At 40.3% G+C, this 20365-nt stretch overlaps 2 protein-coding genes across 3 annotated transcripts in view; one reads left to right on the forward strand and one right to left on the reverse strand.

The window, feature by feature from the left end:
• The window catches only part of LOC102310101 (lactase-phlorizin hydrolase), a 63380-nt gene extending 51852 nt beyond the window's left edge, over window positions 1-11528 (forward strand). Inside the window, exons 1-17 of one of the 2 annotated variants that reach the window (XM_042212674.1) lie at window positions 7-231; window positions 918-988; window positions 2477-2554; window positions 2647-2740; window positions 3893-3977; window positions 4067-4745; window positions 4841-5489; window positions 5588-7138; window positions 7234-7502; window positions 7593-7883; window positions 7966-8164; window positions 8402-8604; window positions 8685-8791; window positions 8943-9074; window positions 9251-9474; window positions 9648-9878; window positions 10690-11528. In XM_042212674.1, coding sequence (XP_042068608.1) covers window positions 51-231; window positions 918-988; window positions 2477-2554; window positions 2647-2740; window positions 3893-3977; window positions 4067-4745; window positions 4841-5489; window positions 5588-7138; window positions 7234-7502; window positions 7593-7883; window positions 7966-8164; window positions 8402-8604; window positions 8685-8791; window positions 8943-9074; window positions 9251-9474; window positions 9648-9878; window positions 10690-10886 — 5241 coding nt within the window. In that variant the 5' untranslated portion in view covers window positions 7-50 and the 3' untranslated portion in view covers window positions 10887-11528. Of the gene's footprint in view, window positions 1-6; window positions 232-917; window positions 989-2476; window positions 2555-2646; window positions 2741-3892; window positions 3978-4066; window positions 4746-4840; window positions 5490-5587; window positions 7139-7233; window positions 7503-7592; window positions 7884-7965; window positions 8165-8401; window positions 8605-8684; window positions 8792-8942; window positions 9075-9250; window positions 9475-9647; window positions 9879-10689 lie in introns of those variants that run through there. The other variant, XM_042212673.1, reaches the window with a different exon arrangement.
• Window positions 11529-12408: 880 nt separating this feature from the next.
• gjc4b (gap junction protein gamma 4b) lies at window positions 12409-19938 on the reverse strand. Its single transcript, XM_005944114.3, has 3 exons — window positions 19731-19938; window positions 13930-15106; window positions 12409-13816 (listed from the first exon to the last, which is right to left on the reverse strand). The coding sequence occupies exons 2-3, from the start codon at window positions 15074-15076 to the stop codon at window positions 13803-13805; spliced, it is 1161 nt and encodes a 386-aa protein (XP_005944176.1). The 5' UTR covers window positions 15077-15106; window positions 19731-19938; the 3' UTR covers window positions 12409-13802.
• Window positions 19939-20365: the final 427 nt, after the last annotated feature.

Raw genomic sequence — 20365 nt, forward strand, 5'->3', positions numbered from 1 at the left:
AGTCTCTGCAATCAAGGTATGGAGGCTGGGAGAGCCAGGAGCTGGCACAGATGTTTCAGCAGTATGCAGAGTTTGCCTTCCAAGAGTTTGCACCACTTGCACACTCATGGTTGACACTGGATGGTGTTTGGCATGACGGGCAGCCTGCACATGCTCCCAGTTTTCTGCAGAACATCCTTCAACTTAACAAGAACATTTACCAGATGTACCATCAGCGCTTTCCTGACAAAGGTGAGTTAGAAGAAAAAGAGACAATTAAGATGAGATACTAAGCAAATAGAGTAAAAATCAGAAGTAAGAAATCTTGAGAAATTTCTCCAAAACATTCCTTAAAATAAGCTATTTTTAAAATGTTGCTGAGAAATCAGATGCAAAGGCTTTTACAAAAGGAGTTTTTAATTTCACCTTTAAAAACACAAAATCAGTATTTTGAGAAAACTGCTAAAAAAAATAAGCATTTTAAAAATCAAGTTTGATTGGAAACTACTATCAAAAGGTAAATAAAACAAACAAAAATAAATCACCATTAAATGTCATATTTGCTGTTTTCCAGTTCTTATATATGTCAAAAGTTACATTTTGGTGTCATAAAATAAACACATAGATGTGTATTTTAGGCGTTTTTGTAATATTCCACAACACATCAGATTTTCTGTATGTCTTAAGAAGTTAAAATACTGTTAAAAATACCACCTGTTAAAAATACTTTATGGCCAACTGATACTGAAAGCCTTCAAAACATTATTTATCGGACATATTATAAGAGACTGTCATGATTATCTCAGCAGCAATTGAATTCACTAAAATAATCTTGTATGTATGTCACTGTACAGTTTGACCCAACAAGCCATTTTTACAGCAGACATTTTATATTAAAATAAATATTAAAAAAGACTTAAATGCTTCTACATTTACAGGAAGACGTCTGTCAATTGGGTTGAGAGCAACAGATATGACTTCCCTCTCCCACATTAAAGATTCAACAGCAGTAAGTTAAATACTCTATTTCATTATGTATGTAAACGTTATGTATACCTTAAGCTTTAATTAAGACCAAGTCCCTTTATTGTTAAAATTGAAAAGAAAATCAATCTGAAAATAACAATGAGACATGCTTATTTGCCCAGAGCTATTAGAAATATGCGAAGCTTTTTGAGGGTACAGGGAGAATCACCTTTACCCTTGAATTGGAGATTAGCTTGCCTAGATAAGATAATCATACACAGCTTGGATCAGCAACCCAACCCAACAGCCCGATTAAATTCCAAGTGATCTTTCTCCATCACACACCCTTTCACCTTGTTGTCACATGCCCACATTCTGCTCATCAGATTTTTCTTGAGCTTAAGCCATGAGCCTGATCACAGTGGTTCGATCACTGTATGAAACACTGCTCAGCCTGCATGAAGACTCAAGCAACAGTGCATAAAGAAAGTGAGTTCTCTGTCCAAGATCTAGATGCCTCATATATCAGGGGGGACCAAAGGAATTGGGGTAAAATGACATGCTGTTAAATCCAAACTCTTATTGCCTGGTAGGCCAGTCTTGCCTACCAGGCAAAGGTTAAAGCTTGTGATTTAACCAAATCAAAAGCTTGTTGATGTTGCTTAGCATCTCTGAGGCTACAATCCAAGGCTTAAGATATGATATTGTGTGGTTTCTTTATAAGAGATGTAGTTGCAATGCAATGAAAAAAGATGGAAAATAACATCACATTTATTCTTCTCATGGAGGGCTGTGTGAGGCAGATAGGATTTTACTCTGAACCCACTGCCAGATACTTGAACAAGAAAGCGACAGCTCAGAGTAGGCTGTATCACCGTTTGAAGCATACTTCCCCTGGTTTGTGTGTTTGGTGGTTGTGAACAGCGCTGTCCTGTTTTCCTGTTTCATGCTAAAAACCAACTTGAACCCAGTTTCTGCATGGTATTAATGCTACTTTCAGAAATGGCGATCTCTGGTTTGTGCACTTTGAATATTTTCTCAAACATGGTTGCCTGTTTTCCGTTTGATGTAACGAGAGGACCACATGTTTGGTGGTTGTGGGCTGCAATGTGCTATTTTCATGTTTAATGCTATGTAAATAAAAAATTATATTTCAACCTAATTTGGTATGGTCGAAAATGAATTGATACGGTTTTAGCAATGTGTTAAAGGTCCACAGTTTGAGAGAAATTTCTGTGACAGTTCATAAAACATAAAGATCCATGCCAAATTAATTATACTGAACTGTCTATTGTGGTGACCCACAAAAGAAGCTTTACATTCATTTATATGACAAATTGACAATTTTTTTAATAGACATTTTTAAACAATGATGTTCTGGCACTTTGTTTTTCACATGACTGTAATGGTATATTTTTGAAACAATAGTAGTGTGTTTTATATACATCAAAGAGTATCACATACAGTTTATTTTTTGATCAAGAGGCTTGAGTGTAATGGTATGCTGTTGTGTATCTTCTATTTTTAATAGATGGATTTCTTGTCGGTGCACATTGAATATAACTGTGTTATCTCCTCAAATTTTGAAAACGAGCTAAGGAGGATACAGGTAGAGTAAACACATGAAGAAAAAAATTCCTAGCTTTTCAGATTTTGCATTACTGTTAAACTGCTGCATCTGCATATTCTGTAACACTGTAGATGTCCATTGGGAACATGCCTATCCTGCTGTACAAGATGACTGCTCATGACTGTTCCCAGAGTAATTATCAGGTTCTTGGAAATTTTTTAAATGGTAAATACAATTATATTTTATGCTGTTATTTTCCATTAAATTACCAATGAATATGAAGAGATATACAACTAAATTTGTATTTACAGATATATAGCATATAATTTCAAAAAGTTGATTCTGTTCATCTGGATGTAGAGTTTTCAGTTGGAGTAACATTTCATCACTCATCCAAGTGACTTCTTCAGTCTTAACTGCATGCAGGTTTCCCCAACTTTATAAAGAGTACATTTGCATACTGACTGAAACTAGCACCGGTGACTAAAAGTGGACCGTGAGGTTTCCTAGCCCCATGAGCTTTCATAAATATGACAGTGGTTTGCCATACAAACTTTTGCGTCTGACTGGAGGTAGATGAAGTGCATAACACTTAAACCAGAAGGTGAAGTTAATATCATATAATATGTGGAACTCTTAAGAGATATTAACACCAAAACAATGACCAGCGCCACTGAAACCAGTGCTCACACTGGTAATCATGGAAAAATAAAAAAAATATTATGTCAAATAAAGAAAACCTCTGGTATTTACTGAAGAAAAAACACATTAATATAAGCTTTTACATTAGGCAACACTGTAAAAATTGACAATATTGCTCTCATAAAAGTGGAAGAGTTATCAAGTGAAAGTGATGAGTGTCATGTCATCAGCTTATGAGCCAGTAAAGTGCTAATAGAAAATGTTGGAGCACAGTCAATGCTTTCTGCATAACTGTTATGACAGATGCATTGTACCAAGAATATTGGGTTAAATGAAGAAAGTGTTTGCAATGTAGATTTTAGTTGACTAAAATTTCTTTTGGTAACCCAAGTATTAGCAAATATAAGCAAATATTATGACCCATTTTGTTAGGATACACCATCCTAATCTGATATTACATAATGTATTATAACATTACATTCTATACTATTAAATTCTGCATTTTGTCCTCAATTGAGCTGCCAAATGTACAAATAGGGCGGGTAAAATAAGTATTGAACACATTACCAAGTGTGTTTCTAAGTAAATATATTTCTAAAGGTGTTGTTAACATGACATTCTCACCAGACGTCTGTAGCAACCCATCCAAAGGGAATGCATTTTTCATTTCTTTATACTTACTGTTTTAACATTTTAACACTGACAAGACATAACTGTTTCTTGACCACGACACAGTCCTGATGGACAATGGCCTGAATATTGTGGGATGTGACATGAAGGACGTGTTAGGCAAGCTGGACATGGAAGATGCTCTTGTCAAGTAAGAGTTTATTTTCTGATTCACATATATTGTTATTCTATTTTTTTTAAGTTCACGTGTGATATTTATGTCTTTTTATTTTCTGAAAGTCATGCAGGTTCACACCACACCAGGGTGACAGGGTTAAGAAACAGTTATCAGACTGTGTGGGATAAATTTAAGTCCCAGACCACAGCAGAACGAGATCTTTTCCTTCAGGAATCATTCCCCTCTGGCTTCCAGTGGGCCACCTCCAGCGTATCTTTTAAGACTGAAGGTGGCTGGTCAGAAGGTGGGAAAGGAGAGACTATTTGGGACCGGTTTGGTCATGAGGGCTTGGCCTTTGCAAATCAGACAGCTGACCTAGCTTGCGACAGTTACCGTAAGGTAGATTATGATGTCTACCTTCTGCGAGGTCTTCAGGTCGACACCTACCAGTTTTCCATCTCTTGGGCTCGTATTTTCCCCACAGGGTACCGACAGAGCCAATCAGAAAAAGGAGCTCAATACTATGACCAGCTGATAAATGCTCTTGTTGCATCTGGCATACAACCCATTGTCACTCTGTACCACTGGGATCTGCCTCAAGCACTCCAGAATTATGGTGGATGGACCAATGCCTCCATTGTAGAGGCCTTCAAAGACTATGCAGACTTCTGCTTCTCCAGGTTTGGAGACAGAGTCAAGATCTGGAACACATTCAATAGTCCCTGGGTAGTGAGCCATGCCGGGTATGGTACTGGTGTGCATGCCCCAGGAGTAAAGGACTATGTGGAATCTTCCTATCAGGTGACAGTGATGTTATTAGAATACTGTAATTACACACTTTATTACAAGTGTTATTGTTGCACTGATGCATTTAACATTTGATTTTGCATTATCAGGTCACTCACAATATTCTCAAGTCCCATGCCGAGGCCTGGCATGTCTATAATGACAATTACAGGAAAACACAAGGAGGAAAAGTGGGCATTGCCTTGAACTCTGACTGGGCTGAGCCCAGTGACCCTGCCAAACCTGAAGACGTAGCAGCTGCAGACCGTTACCTGCAGTTTATGCTGGGCTGGTTTGCACATCCCATATTTGTAGATGGAGATTATCCTGCAATACTCAAAGATCAGGTGGAACAGAAGAAAACCGCATGCTCTGACTCTGTGCCAGCAAAGCTCCCAGTTTTCACTCCCACAGAGAGCCAGAGGATACTTGGTACTGCTGACTTTTTTGGTTTAAATCACTATACTTCTCGGCTAGTCAACAGCAGTGATGGTGGGTGCACCCCTGGTCCTGACGGTGTGGGTGACTTCCATGCAACTGTGGACCCCACATGGAGTTCCACAGCTTCTGACTGGATCTATCCTGTTCCTTGGGGACTTAGAAGGCTCCTGAACTACATTTCAACAGAATACCTGAGTGCTAACAAATTGCCTGTATACATAACAGGAAATGGGATGCCAACAGATTACAGTGTAGACAGTCTCACTGACACCAGCAGAATGGACTACATGAGAAGTTACATCAATGAGGCCCTGAAAGGTTAGTGTTGGAGATTTCCTCATTTTAAAGGCTCATTTTTTTAGAGAGAGAGTTAAAATAATTCATATTAATCTTGTTTTTGTTTGTTCATTTTGTAGCAACACTCACAGATGGAGTGGAAGTGCAGCGATTCACAGTGCAGTCACTCATGGATGGATTTGAGGCAAACCAAGGCTACAGTCAAAGATTTGGTCTTCACTATGTCAACTTTGAAGTGGGATCCAGGCCAAGGACCCCAAAGCAATCTGCATATTTGTATGCTGAGATTATCGAGCAAAACGGTTTCAGTTCACAAAAAAGTAAGAAGTTTAAAGCTGCAGAAAGGCCATTAACTCGACGTTTAGCTGCTTTACCACCCTCAGAAGTTCCATCTCAGGCAAAGGTAGTTTGGGAGAAATTCTCTTCACAGTCAAACTTTGATAGAAAAATGTACCATTATGGCACTTTTCCTGAGGGCTTCAGTTGGGGAATTTCTTCTTCGGCCTACCAAATTGAAGGTGGCTGGAATGCTGATGGCAAAGGTCCTAGTATATGGGATAGATTCACTCAGACAACTAACACTATTCCTGATAATGCAAATGGCAATGTAGCCTGTGACAGTTACAACAGACTTAATGAAGATCTCTACATGCTGCGGGCTCTGAGGGTGAAGTCATACAGATTCTCTTTGTCCTGGTCCAGGATCTTTCCTGATGGCACACGTAAGTCCCTCAACCAGAAAGGTGTTGACTACTACAACAGACTCATTGATGGTCTTATAGCGTACAATATCGAACCCATGGTAACACTGTACCACTGGGACCTTCCTGAAGCTTTGCAAAAGGTCAATGGCTGGGAAAGTGCAGAGATGATTGACATTTTTAATGACTATTGCGACTTCTGCTTTGCTACTTTTGGTGACAGAGTGAAATTCTGGATAACCATTAACCAGCCTCAGACAATTGCATGGTCTGGATATGGACTTGGAAATATGCCCCCAAATGTTAAGGACCCAGGGTATGGACCATACATAGTTGCACACAACCTCATTAAAGCTCATGCCAAGGCCTACCATACATATGATGACAAATATCGCCAGTCTCAGGGTGGTCTAATCTCCATAGCCCTCAATGTTGATTGGGCTGAACCTAAAGATGTCAGTGTTCGCCGTGAAGTGGTGGCTGCTGACCGGGCGATGCAGTTCCAACTGGGATGGTTTGCACATCCTATTTTTAAGAATGGTGACTATCCTGATGCACTGAAGTGGCAAGTTGGGAACAAAAGTGAAATCCAAAGTCTTCCACAGTCAAGACTTCCTTCCTTTACTGAAGAAGAAAAGAACTTCATCAAGGGAACTGCTGATGTATTCTGTGTAAATCATTACACTACAAAGATTGTAAGCCATGTTACAGCTCGGCTTAGCCCCGAGTCTTATGAATATGACTGGGACTTCAAGGAAGAAGAGGAAAATGATTCACCAACTACAGCCATTCCTAACCAAAAAGTTGTGGCCTGGGGCTTGAGGCGACTCCTCAACTGGATCAAGGAGGAGTATGGTGATCCAGAGATTTATATTACTGAGAATGGAGTTGCTACAGAAGCACAGACAACTTGGGATGATTCTGCCAGAGTGTTTTTTTACAAGGCCTATATTGATGAGGCTCTGAAAGGTATACTGTCCAAGTGATTTCATGAGCTACATTGCATGATCATTATAAGTATTTTTAATGTACCTAATTTTTTTGTGCGCTTGTTTACATTACAGCTTATAAAGTTGATGGTGTGACTGTGAAAGGATACACTGCAACCTCTCTAATGGATTCTTTTGAGTGGCTAAATGGGTACAACGTTGGATTTGGCCTGCACCACGTGGACTTCAGTAACCCAAATCGGTCAAGAACACCCAAGTACTCCGCTCATTTCTATTATAACATCATAAAGGATAATGGTTTCCCCTTGCCAGATGATGAGAAGGTACTTTATGGACATTTTCGAGATGATTTCATTTGGAGTACCGCCACAGCATCATACCAGGTACCCTAGAGAAGGCCACTGCACATATATTGCAATGCTTACTCTATTTTCATTCGTTTCAAATTACTGTTTTATACTTATTCCTTTCAGATTGAAGGAGGGTGGAGAGCTGATGGCAAAGGTCTCAGTATTTGGGACAAGTTTGCTCACACTCATCTCCGAATCTCCAATGATGACAATGGGGACATAGCTTGTGACAGTTACAATAAAGTAGAAGAGGATGTTGCCATATTAAAGCAACTCAAGGTGACCCATTATCGATTCTCCATATCATGGTCAAGGGTCCTTCCTGATGGTACCACCAACTATATTAATGAGGCTGGACTCAATTACTACCACAGACTGGTGGATGCACTGATTGCTGCAAACATTCAGCCTCATGTATGTATAATTACAGCTTAAAGAACTGTACTAGAATTGGTAAATTCAATAACGTCAGTAAACCCTTTCCCTTTGCTTTCAGGTCACTCTGTACCACTGGGACCTTCCACAAGCCCTGCAGGATATTGGGGGATGGGAAAATGACACTATTGTTACCAAATTCAGAGATTATGCTGACTTCATCTTTGACAGACTTGGCCACAAAGTGAAATTTTGGATCACTATTAACGAACCCTACAATGTAGCCATGATAGGACATGGTTATGGAGTAGGTGCCCCAGGTGAGATTTATGCTTTAGTATTCCTGGTTGTCTGCTTTATTTAACAAATAGGAATAGTACTGTTACTGAACATGCAAAATTGTATATAAGGACACCAAAATTGTTCAAAACAAAATGTACTGTTACAAACATCAAACTAAATGTCTTCTGTAAAAACAATAAAGCAATCCTTGACCAAACCCTCAACAACAAAAAATATAAAGCGTAGAGGCTGCAAATGTGTCTGTTTGTCTCCAGGGATCAGTTTCCGACCAGGTACTCTGCCCTACATTGTTGGTCACAACCTGCTTAAAGCTCATGCTGAGGCCTGGCATATTTACAATGACAAATACAGGGCCAAACAGAATGGAATTATCTCCATCACAATTAACTCTGAGTGGTCTGAACCCAGAAATCCTTATAAGCAGGAGGACTATGATGCTGCAATACGCACCATTCAGGTACACCAGTTCTTCTTATATTTTAAAGCAATATGTCATAGTGGTTATTTCAAGTGTCTTTTGTGTGTCTTTTTGTGCAGTTCTACATTGGCTGGTTTGCCCATCCTGTATATAATGGCGACTACAATGACATAATGAAGACAGTCATTCGTGAGCGAAGCCTTGCTGCTGGTCTGTCAGAATCTAGGTATTCAAAAAACGACATTTAGGCCCCAAAAGGAAAATAAATATTTGCTACAAAGTTACCTTTAAAAGCAGCAGGACATTTTCACTTTTTTTGTTGTTTGGTCCTTTTTTCAACAACCACATAACCTGTTGGTTTCACTTCCATTTTCCAGGCTGCCTGAGTTCACTCCGGAGGAGGTTAAAAGAATTAAAGGCACTTATGATTATTTTGGGTTCAACTATTACACCACTGTCCTAACATTCCCTGTGGACTATAAGAACCTTCAGCACTATGATGGAGACAAGTAAGCAAACGTTAGATAAATATTAGTAGAGTAATCTTTCATTTTTCTTCTAATAAAAGAAACCAACAGATTTAGCACAACTGACTTTGTTCTCTGCTGTGGCCGTTTACTGAAATGTGAAACTTATTTCATTGTTTTACTCAAACTCAAAAATCTAACCTTTTTGATCTTCACAGGGGTGCAGGGTCAACTGTTGATCTCACCTGGCTGGATTCAGGTTCAGGCTGGCTGAAAGTCACACCATTTGGATTCCGCAGAATACTTAATTTTATCAAGGAGGAATATGGAAATCCACCAATTATTATCACTGAGAATGGCATCTCAGAGCGGGGCACTGTTGATCTAAATGATACTCACAGGAGCCACTACTACGAAAAATACATCAACCAGGCGTTAAAAGGTATGAAAAATTTATCTTGGAATCTATTTAGAACCAGCACAGTTAGAGAGAAGAAGGCTATAAATATGTCTCAGATAAAATGTGGCTGTTTTGTTTTTTTTTTCTTTTGTGGAAACATTAAGAAACTAGATTTTAAATGCAAAAAAGTTAACTTATCTCTTTTCTCTTCCCAGCTTACTTACTAGATGGTGTAGACATCCGTGGCTACACAGCTTGGTCACTGATGGACAACTTTGAGTGGGCTAAAGGCTTTTCAGAGAGATTTGGGTTTTTTTACGTGAATCATTCAGACCCTAATATTTCTCGAGTAGCTAAGAAATCTGTTTCCGACTACTCTAAAATCATAACCTGCAATGGATTCCCTCACCCTGCGTCAGGACATGAGTGTTTGAATCCTGTGGAAGGTAATTTGACACCATGGATTGTAAATAGTACGTAAAAGATAAGTACGTGGCCAGCGTACTGTAAACATAAATATTTAAAGTCTATGTTTAGTTTCAGTTGTATCAGTTCAGTATTATGGCTATTACCAACTTGGTACTTTAAAGTCAGAACACAATATATTTGTGTGGGAAGTTTTCAGCTAATGCTAACCAGCCAGGTTGGCTCTCCATTGACACAGTTACATTGCTAAAAACTGCAAAATGCATTAAAGTTAAGAGAAGTGGAATTCCCACCTAACAAGGTGCTTCCACAGTGCAAAAGCAAGCCTTTTAGGACACCTAAACTGGACAGCTGCAATACGATATGCAGTTCCATGATCAGAAGGAACAGGGATACTGAGGGGGTCCTAAATATCTATTCCTGCATACAAGCATTTTGTAAGTTGAGCTTAAGCATTGTAGCAGAGTTGAGCTTGTGTATTGTATGAATGCAGATCATTTAGACAGATGTAAGATGTTTGCAAGTGTGTTAGTTAACAGCACTAGCTTACTAACAAATAGCTAAAATTTGCATGATAATTAGACACGGTGCAAAAATAATGCTCTGACATAGTGAAAGCGAATGTTTTCATTTTGTTAGTGTCTTTCTTACCAGCTCACAGACACCTGCTACTTAGAGGTGCATAGACATGCAAGAAACCTTGTTGTAAATAATAGCATTAAAAATGCTCAGAATACTGAGAACAAAATTCAGATGTCTTTGATTTACAGTTACTGCCTGCAAATGTTAAAAAATAATACGAAAACTTTGGTTTCTATGTCTTGTCTGCAGAAACAGCTGCACCACCAATCACTGACAACAATGCCACTGTGAGGTTCCTTGGTATGGAGCTCTCTGTCCGCAATGCTGAGACCGGACTTAATGTCACATTTGCTCTTCTGATTGTTGCAATGTTTGGAGCTGTTTGTGCATCATTTTGCTTCTTTAAGTCAAAAAATCAGATTTGTAAAAGTGGAAAAACATTCTAATTGCGGATAACTTGACGTATTATTAAAGCCCTCATATTGACAGATGCATTTTAATTGCAGGTATATAAATTATTTCTTTTCCTCTTCTATAATGTTGCTGTCACTGTCAAGGTTAAACTACAATTTTAAATCATTTTTAAAAATGATCTGTGGTCCGTTTAGTTTGAGATACCACGTAAGCGTACATGTAAAAATATGTTTGTGTGTTTTGAGACTAATTGAGTAAAATATTTCTTCATTTGCTGTTTAGTATCAGACTTTCAGACTTCTGCATATAGGACTGACCTGCAAAAGCTTATGACCTTCTGTATTAGTCAACAAAGCCAAGTATTTTCTGTTAAAAATCATCAGTTTGTCAGCCAGGGTGATTAGTTTGTCTATATGGCTGTAAAATGGGTTTCAAAAGTGCTATTTAGAAGATTATGTTGTTTCTTCAACTTTGTTCTCAAAAAGCTTTTTAAAAATGGGAGTGTAGGAATCACCTAATTCCTCTAGAGGTCACTGGCTGTCTAAAGTAGCCATATAAAACGTACTACGCTAGTGCTCAGCTTACTGGATTGTGGCATGTTCAGTACCAGAAAGTAAATTAATCTGACTTACTGAAAATAAATGTATACCATACTGTACAGCATCAATAATGGTGTCTGTCCAACCATCAATTGTGTTACATTATCCTTGTCAGTGTCGCAGGAGGTTGGAGCCTATCCCAGCGGCCATAGGTGCGAGAGGCAGGATACACCCTGGACAGGTCGTCAGCCTGACACAGGGCTAACACAGAGACAGACAATCATTTGCACTCACATTCACGCTTATGGGCAATTTCGATCCGCCAATTAACCTAACCCCACCAACCACATGTGTTTGGACTGTGGGAGGAAGCTGGAGTACCCGGGGAGGAGAACATGCAAACTCCACACAGAAAGGCCCTGGTGGCACTGGAGGCCTTTTGGGGTTTTTTTTAAGATCACACTCAAATATCTAACTGGCCAGTTACATTAAACCAATTCAATGTTTGGGCATGGTCAAGACCTGGAGAAGAAAATGGAGAAGAAAGGTAGTTTAACTGACTTTGAATGTGGCATGGACAGCAGGATAGAGCACTGTGTCATAAAGCTCGGATCACCTCTGACTGGTTTTCTGTGCACTTAAACGGCCTCCAGTCGCCAGACTGTGCACTTCTGAAAGAGGTAAGTGTAGCTACTCAGGTATTCAGTGAATGTAGATAGAAGTGACCCGACATATCAGCTTGGATTAGTCATTTGCAGGTGAAATTGGCAAGTATTAGACCTCACAGACATCATTCAAGTCACTGTACAGGTCACTGATGGAAAGTAACCGAGTTATACTTGTGGCCTTTTTCAATACATACAAAGATGGATCTATTTAACTGGAACACTTTCCAAATTTTACCCAAGATTGTGGGACGTGAGATAGAGCATACCAGTAAAAGTAACGTAGACATTATTGTCCAATGTTGTCTAAAACAATATTTGTAAACAAAGGAAAACTAGGACCAAAAATCTGAATTTGCTGGATTTTTATTTTAAAACTAACCACAAAGTTCTATCAATACAAAAAGTATAAAAAGTACAAAAAGCATTGTCCAAAAATAACTTGAGATGAAAATATGAATTGGCACTGTGGGTATTATTCAGAATAGAAAAAGATGGCATCTCGTCAGAGCGCGTTCAAGGCATTAAATTCACATTGATTTGATTACAGATCCTGGAACAGTGAAAACACTCATCCAGCAATCAGCACTTTCAGATATCAAACAGATACAGTTTTATCCCCACTTAACCAAAAGGAAAAAAAACAAACAAAAGTTAACATTTCTTGTGGTCATACATGATGTGTACCTAATAAAATAAGAAAACAAAATTATTTAAATATTAAAGAGAAAAGTGTTGCAATATTATCTCAACTGTACCAAACAGAATACACCAGTCCAACAAAATCTGGCATCAGGGAGCTAAGACAGTAGCAAATACTCTTTGAAAAACAGGGAAAAAAACAAAATAATCCCAAACGTGTTGGCCACAGTGACAAGAGTCAAGACAACAACACTTACAACTAATACAAAAATACAGTATTAAATGTTTAAAACAATACAAGTCATTATCAAGAGTTAAATGGTTTTCAAGCATTACCCAGGTTTGTCTATTCCTTTGGACAAAGGCATCCCAAGTGTGTTCCAGTCACCAGTCAGGCACCAGACTTGGGAATGTTGACTGGTGCAACATCATCAAAATCACAAAAAACAAATCCTTTGACACACTTGAGGGAAACCTTTGTATGAAATGTTACACCTCAAAGTCTTCATCAGCATGACAATAACTCCAGTACCTTTTCTTTATGAGTGGTGCCGTGTCCATTAACCCTTTGTTTGCATGTAAAAGCACTCTCACTTCTGCACAAAACACAAAATTCTTACAGTTTCAACATCTTTTTTTGCACATCTGGCTTGGCCTTAGAAAAATCCCATTAAGTTTTCCAGTTTTAATCTAATGCAAACTTTAGATGCAATCACTGAACATCCAATGGAGGACAAACTCATAAAAATGACTAATAGCTCTAAGACTTAAAGTTTATTATACTTATAAAAAAAAAAAAAATAGCTGCCCTGAGGGAGAAGCACATGGTAACCTTAACTGTTCTTGTTGCACTATGGCAGTTTGTAAGCACTTTGGATCTTCAGACCGGCTTGTGTCTCGAGTATTGCTGGGTTGAGACGACCGTTCTTGCAATTTGAACCGATGCTCGACCACAGTCGGCCATAACACTGGAAGGCTTGGGCTGACTTCATCCACCTCAAGCAATTTCACAACATCCCACTCACACATACAGACTCCCCTTGGTTCAAATCCCTTGTGTCCTCTCACTGCTCCTCATGTTAACTGCCCAGCTGATGAGAATCTATGCACGAAGACCTGCAGACAGATCATCAGGGTTGTTAAGCAATGAGTTTCAAAAACAGCCAGAAAAAAAACAAAAAAAACAAAAAAAAACTGTGGTTATCAAGAGACAAAGATGGAAGCCTCACCTTTGTCACAGGTACTGCTCTGCTTTTCCTGGGCAAAGTTTAGCCTGTTCTGCTCCACTGCAGTGCCGTTAGATTCGGGGCTGCTGCTGCGTGACGGGCTGCTCTCCTCGTTCTGGTATGCCATATCCAGATGCTGCTGGGCCAGTTTTAGGTGCCTGCGCAGCCTCTCCAGCTCCCGAGACGATGCCTCGTCCCCGAAAGACTCGCGACCTGAGTCTCCCAGGTTATCTCGAAATCCCAGTTTTCCAGATGGATCCTTCTTCAAAGCAGTGTGATAGCCTGGAGGCGCAGAGGGCTGGCGGCAGATGGAGGACCTCTGGCTGGCCAGAGCTGAGTGTCGTGGGGTGGGGTGCCGGGGCCGTGGCGTGCAAAAGCAGTCACGGATACCACTGATGCCAAGGTGCAGGATCTCCAACAGGGTAAAGAGGAGACACAAGGCGCTGACGGCATACATTATAAGCAGGAAGATAGTTTTCTCTGTTGGGCGTGACACGAAGCAATCCACTGTGTGCGGGCAAGGGGAACGTGTGCATACGTACGACGGTGCCACTTCCAGACCATAAAGGATGTACTGTCCAAACAGGAAGGAGGTCTCAAAGATGGCACGTGATAACAGCTGGAACACGTAGACCTTCATCAGGCCATCTCTCTTGATGCGACGGCGCCCGTCGTGCTTTTTCTTGGGCTTCTCCGCAACCTCCTTTTCCTTTTCTGGCTCAATTTCTTCAATGATCATGGGATCCTCCTCCCCATTGTCCTCCGCTTCCTCATAGTCCCTGTTAGCACCACGGCTCACTATAGGCATCCTCTTCCTGCCCTGGGGCCTGTAGTCATCGTCATCCATGCGAGCTATCTTGTGCATAGCAAACCCAAGGTACATGATGGTGGGAGTGGTGATCATAATCACCTGAAACACCCAGAAGCGAATGTGCGATAATGGCGCAAAGGCGTCATAGCATACGTTCTCGCAACCAGGTTGCTGCGTGTTACACACGAATTTACTCTGTTCATCGTAGTAGATCGACTCTCCTCCAACAACCGTCAGCACAATCCGAAAAACAATGAGGAGGGTGAGCCAGATCTTGCCCACAAAGGTGGAGTGATTGGAAATCTCATCCAAAAGGCGTGTGAGGAAGCTCCAACTCATTTTGTCTTTGGAACAGGAACACAGCTATGTCTGTGTAAGAGAAAAAAAAAGCATATATCAAAGTTAATTTCTGGATGTCTTTACCAAGAAGCTGGCCCAACAACAGAAAGCGCGTGAAGGAATATGGGTCACTAAAATATGACCAAAAAAAAGAAATACAGTAGTACTTAACATTTAAATACACTGTAGTAGGTGTATCATATTTTTGCAACACAAGGTGGTGCTATTATGCCACCCTCACAGTAGTACCCATTACAGCCATGGAGTAAAATCTGCAGGCATGCTCAGGCAAGGATCTGATATTGTCTGAATAGATGCAATCAAAATCATGTAACCACAGGCAGACTGCTATGTGCAGACAGTCTAACCAGCAGACATGGTACACGGTGTTTATCACAGCAAAAAAAGAAAGAAAAAAAAGCCCTGAGGTCAGACATAAAAAAAAAAAGAAGCATGTGCGTGTTAGTGTGAGGAAACTTCAGCAAGCACAATTTCAGTCAAGCACCACATTTCCATGTTACGACACTGCTGTGCAAAGACACTGAAAGCTGTCTTCATCTTTTACAGAGTTCAGTGACATTCACAGAAGTTTAAGAAGTTACAAACTAATTCAGAGCCACGTGTGGTTGTTCTTAACTGAATTTTAGTAATCTGACAACAAGGTAGTAATGAAGAGCGTGAGTGGTTTCACACCTCATAACTTCAGCTGTGTAATTATCCAGAACTATAAACCAAGCTGCTGCACTTCAACCAGCTACATAAGGTACAAGTTTCTATTCAAGCTCTTATGCTGCTTTTTGCCTCTGCCTTGAAACGACTCTGTTCATGTATCGGTCATAAAGACTGAAAAGCCTTTATTCAACTATATGAATCATAAAATAAAAAGTAGCGCTGTGCGAAAACCTCAAGTCAGCCCTCATTTCTTTAGTTGTTATCATGTGATGTATATACACTATATATTAAATATAATGTTTTGTTATCTATGTTAATAGTGAGATCAAAAGTCAATTGTTGTTGTGACCACCTTTATTCTTCAACACAACCTGAACTCTCAGGCTGAGACATTTCTGATGACGAATCCGTGCGCAGCAGATGGATCAACTGAAGGGCCAGATCCCTCTTCGCTGGATTTTTCCTATTTCTCAAGGTCATAACTTACAAATACTGTTAATCACCTGTTTTTTTTTGCCCTTTTGTCTTCCCTTTGACCAGTTTTCTCAATTTTTTTTAAGCTGAAGCCCAACGTATGCAAAGTTTTTAGCTAACAGCCATGTGGGAAGCACTCTGTTGTTGCACAAACCCTATTTCTTGTCTGTTGAACTTTTATCTGTGATCTTTTTCATCAACTCGACTAAAGAAATGGGAAATGAGTTTTAACACTGTGTCATCATTGTTAGTTTTGTGCTTTTTATTCTTGACAAAGAACAGCTAGCACCCTACAGCAACATCAGCACAAAGGAATGGACTCGACTGATCCTGACATCACCGTGCACTTTTTTTTTTATTGATTTCCTGCTCAGTGCAACTAATTTATATCCAAATCTCCACTGCCAGGACATGGATGTGAGCAGAGAAACACAGCTGGAATGAAAAAAGCAACCAATGAGCTTGATGGAACAGATTCTGGATTTCCATCCTCCCATCCCTACTGTGAATATAAAAGCATGAAGTTTTGAATAACTTATATATTATGGTTACAAAAACAAACAAACCAAAAGTTTATATAACATCCAAACATATCTTTAGAGTTTAAAAGTTGAAGCCAACTGCAAGTACCTCAAATCGGCATTCTTTCAAATGTCCAAAAGGGGGCGCTCTCTATAGTTTTAAAAAGATGGTTGTATTGAAGTCTGTGTGGAAACTACTCTCAGCTGACAAACTGCTCAGTTTTTCAGTCAGATCAGCTCATTGGTCATGTCGTCTGTGTGAAAGAACTTCCTTAGCTTGAGGTTTCGTGAGACTGTGCCAACGAGTGACACCGTTATGCCGTGAAAAGAAACGCTGGACATGAAAGCCTCAAATTATTCACCCAGCACATTTGTAGGATTTATTCATAGCTTGGATCATGATACTTTTCCATCTACCCCCATGTTTTTAGCAGTTAGGGAGAAATCACGTTTAACATCATTTAAACGTTCATTCATAACTGCTGATTAAAAGTATACATGCACACCTGCAACAAGCCTTTTAGCTGATAATATGCTGTGTGGCTAAGAAAAACTGCATGCATGAAAAGATCAACTAGATCAAATAAGGGAAAAGTGACCCGAACGATTCCAACACCAACTACCACTGAAAAGCCTTCTAAAGATTACTCTTCTCAGCACTCCAGCTCAATAAGTGGTTTGTTATACTGGGCAACTCTCCAGTGTGAGTGGTACTCATGTTTGACGCAGGGTTGGCAAGGACAAAAAACAAAACAACACAACAACTTCCCTAGATAAAGAACATTTTGCATTGTGCAGGAACAACTGGGTAATGACAATCAGATAAATGATCAGCAAGTTTGACGATTCAGTCTGAAACATTAACTACTAAATCAAACAATTATCTTCCTGCGTTTAGTCACTGCTCCCCTCTCAGTATCTCATCTGTGGTTTATGTTGTTGCTGTATGCAGCCATTTCATTTCTACATGCAAAGAGATGCAGCAACACAAAAGTGTGGTATTGCAACTGTTGGGTTTCCATGGAGATAACACATACTAAATATTTGTGAGAACTACCTTTACCCTCCATCTAAACTGAGCTATACTGTAGTTTTGTTGATGTAGTAGTAGTATTTATTTATTGTCATTGTCAAGAACAATGAAATTGCGTGATGCAAAGCCAGAAGGACTAAAGGTCAAGATGATCCTCAGCTGCTTGAAATGTAGGTTAATAGTTAGTAAGAACTGACATTTTGTTCAAGTCTGAGTGCTGCCTCACAAGCAAGCCTAAAGCGAAAAGCTGGAAGTAGAAAGAGCTGAATTATGTAACTCTCAGCTGCTCTTGATAATTGAGCACTGGAATCAAAGAATGGTATGTAGATGGGCCTGTTGCTCATATCCTTATTTTTAGTTTTACAGCTCCTTCTCAGCACCACTATTCACTAGTCCATCACGTGCGAACTGCTAAGTTACTCAACAATTTATCAACTTTTACATAACAAAGATTGCCTAACAGAAATGCAGGACCTCACTGGATCAAATTCCGAGCAGGGATTGGGATGAATAACAGACTCCATCAAAAACAATTTTTGGAATCGAGCTTATCACTTCCACTCATCAATGCTGGTACACTGCACATAACAAAACAAGGGACCTGAAGTCACGACAGCGGAAGTGTTCATCCAAATTTTGATGGGTTTTTGTAGCGTTTCTACGCTGCTTTCAGTCTCCTTCAGCTGTGCTGACTCTGAAACCTCTCATGGACCTACCCACCTATCCAAGAAACAGTAATGTAATGTAAAATCCATCTGCTTTCAATGACCACATTTTATAGAGCTTGAACCTTACATATACTAGAGGGGGTGATGCGAACATCAGTATTAACAATTAAGATTTTGCAGAGACTCCCTAGATGCTCCCCACTCATCCGTCAAAAGACAAATGAGTTTCAGCCTTGTCTGCAGAGCCAGCCCGGGCCTGTCTGTGTGGTATTTGACAGAAAACAGGCTGCTTTCACCCAGTGGAGATTCAACACTGCTGCTGAACAGAGAGGGTTTTGTGCCACATCTGGGAGGCTCGCTGCAGTTAACCTTCCGGTACCCCAATGCGCTTAAGCATAGAAGCCCCTGTCCTGAAGCGGGGGGGGGGAGAGACCGACAAGTAAGCAGGGACCGAGCAGACCTGAGTAAGGAGTGACTTCCGGTTAAGTTTAACGATAGAACCGGGCTTGGGGGAAAAAAGACACCCCAAACCATCCGCCCATCACAGCACAGTGAGTCGCATCATAAAACCTACTTAATTAGTAAAACTGACGAAGAGTAATGACAAGAAAACAAGAAAAATCATTTAAAAACCCAAATTCAACGAATTCCGATATGGAATTTTAAGGAAGCTAATCCATTTGCAGGGAATAAAATTCCTCCTCGTGGCCAACGACTGGACACGTCGTCAGCGCGGTGCCCCGCGTGCTCCGTTAACGTTACCGACTGTTATCAAAGCAAACCGGTGGGCGACATTGTTTTTATAAATCCTGAAAACCGTTGAAGTAAGTATCGATATTGCAGCTAATATCCCACATAAGCGTGTGTGGGCAGATTCCAGGGAGGAAAAAACCAGACGGTTCCTGACCGTCCAATCACAAAGTGGATGCAGATAAAAGTCCCGTTAAAACGAGATAAATAGTCCGCGTGCCAACGCAGCTGTAACTGCACATGCTGCTAATTAGATATCTTTGCCTTAATGTGCCGTAAGATTCCCCTTTTCTCTCTTTAATTAGCGCTCCCTGCTTTCACACTGTGCGCGTAAACTCTCGTTTAACGGATTTGTGCTGTAACGCACGGCTTATTAAAAACGCTGCAGTGACCTCCGACGCTTTACAATCACAGCCACCGGCGGACAGGCCCGAGAAGTTGAAGATAAAAGTCTAGTTAAAGCTCTTATTTGTTAGCCAAAGCTAAGAGAAGATGCTCCCGCGTCCCCGCCGCGCTTTGTCTGTGAGGTGTTTTACCTTCAGTTATGATTCCAGGTCTTCCTTTTCATTAAAGTCGTGGTCTTACGCAGGGTTTCTCTTTTAAATCAAAGTCCTCCCGCTCTTCATATCAAGCCATCCAGGTTTTTCTTCTTTTCCAACGAGGAGCTCGCGTCGTTTCTCCAGTTGTGTGTCGAACTGCTGGGCGAGGACAAAGAATATTCCCAAATCCCCCCTCCCCTCTTTTCTTCTCCTCCCAGTTCCAGCCAGGCACCCCACCCCCTTTCTGCGCAGCCTGGAGAACAGCATTAAACTGCCAGCATTCCTGATGCAATCTTTGCTTCGTCTTATAACTCCAGGCTGCTCAGGGTGAGAGGACCGAGAAATGTGTCGCAGGAGGAGCATTCTGGAAGCAAAGAATAAATCCGTTTTTTTACTGGAAAAAACAGAGAATGGGTTTAGTTCGCCACTTAAATTTTGGCCTCGTAAAAAGGCTTTAATTGTTAACAACAGAGACAGCTTTATTGGAGGTGCTTGAGCCTGTCTGCAACCTGCAGAAGTTTCCATTTCTGTCCAAACTGGATAATTTCCAGGTATCCAAACTGAATTAAATGTCTCCATTTAAACTCCAAGTCAGAACAAACAGTTCCAAATCAGATGAATTTAAAACAGGC

Source organism: Haplochromis burtoni, unplaced genomic scaffold, assembly GCF_018398535.1.
Source record: "Haplochromis burtoni strain Fernald_Lab_line unplaced genomic scaffold, NCSU_Asbu1 Contig_386, whole genome shotgun sequence".
Taxonomy (NCBI): domain Eukaryota; kingdom Metazoa; phylum Chordata; class Actinopteri; order Cichliformes; family Cichlidae; genus Haplochromis; species Haplochromis burtoni.

Coding starts and splice junctions, on each gene's coding strand:
- gjc4b (XM_005944114.3), bottom strand. CDS start 15,076: ATGAGTTGGAGCTTCCTCACACGCCTTTTGGATGAGATTTCCAATCAC.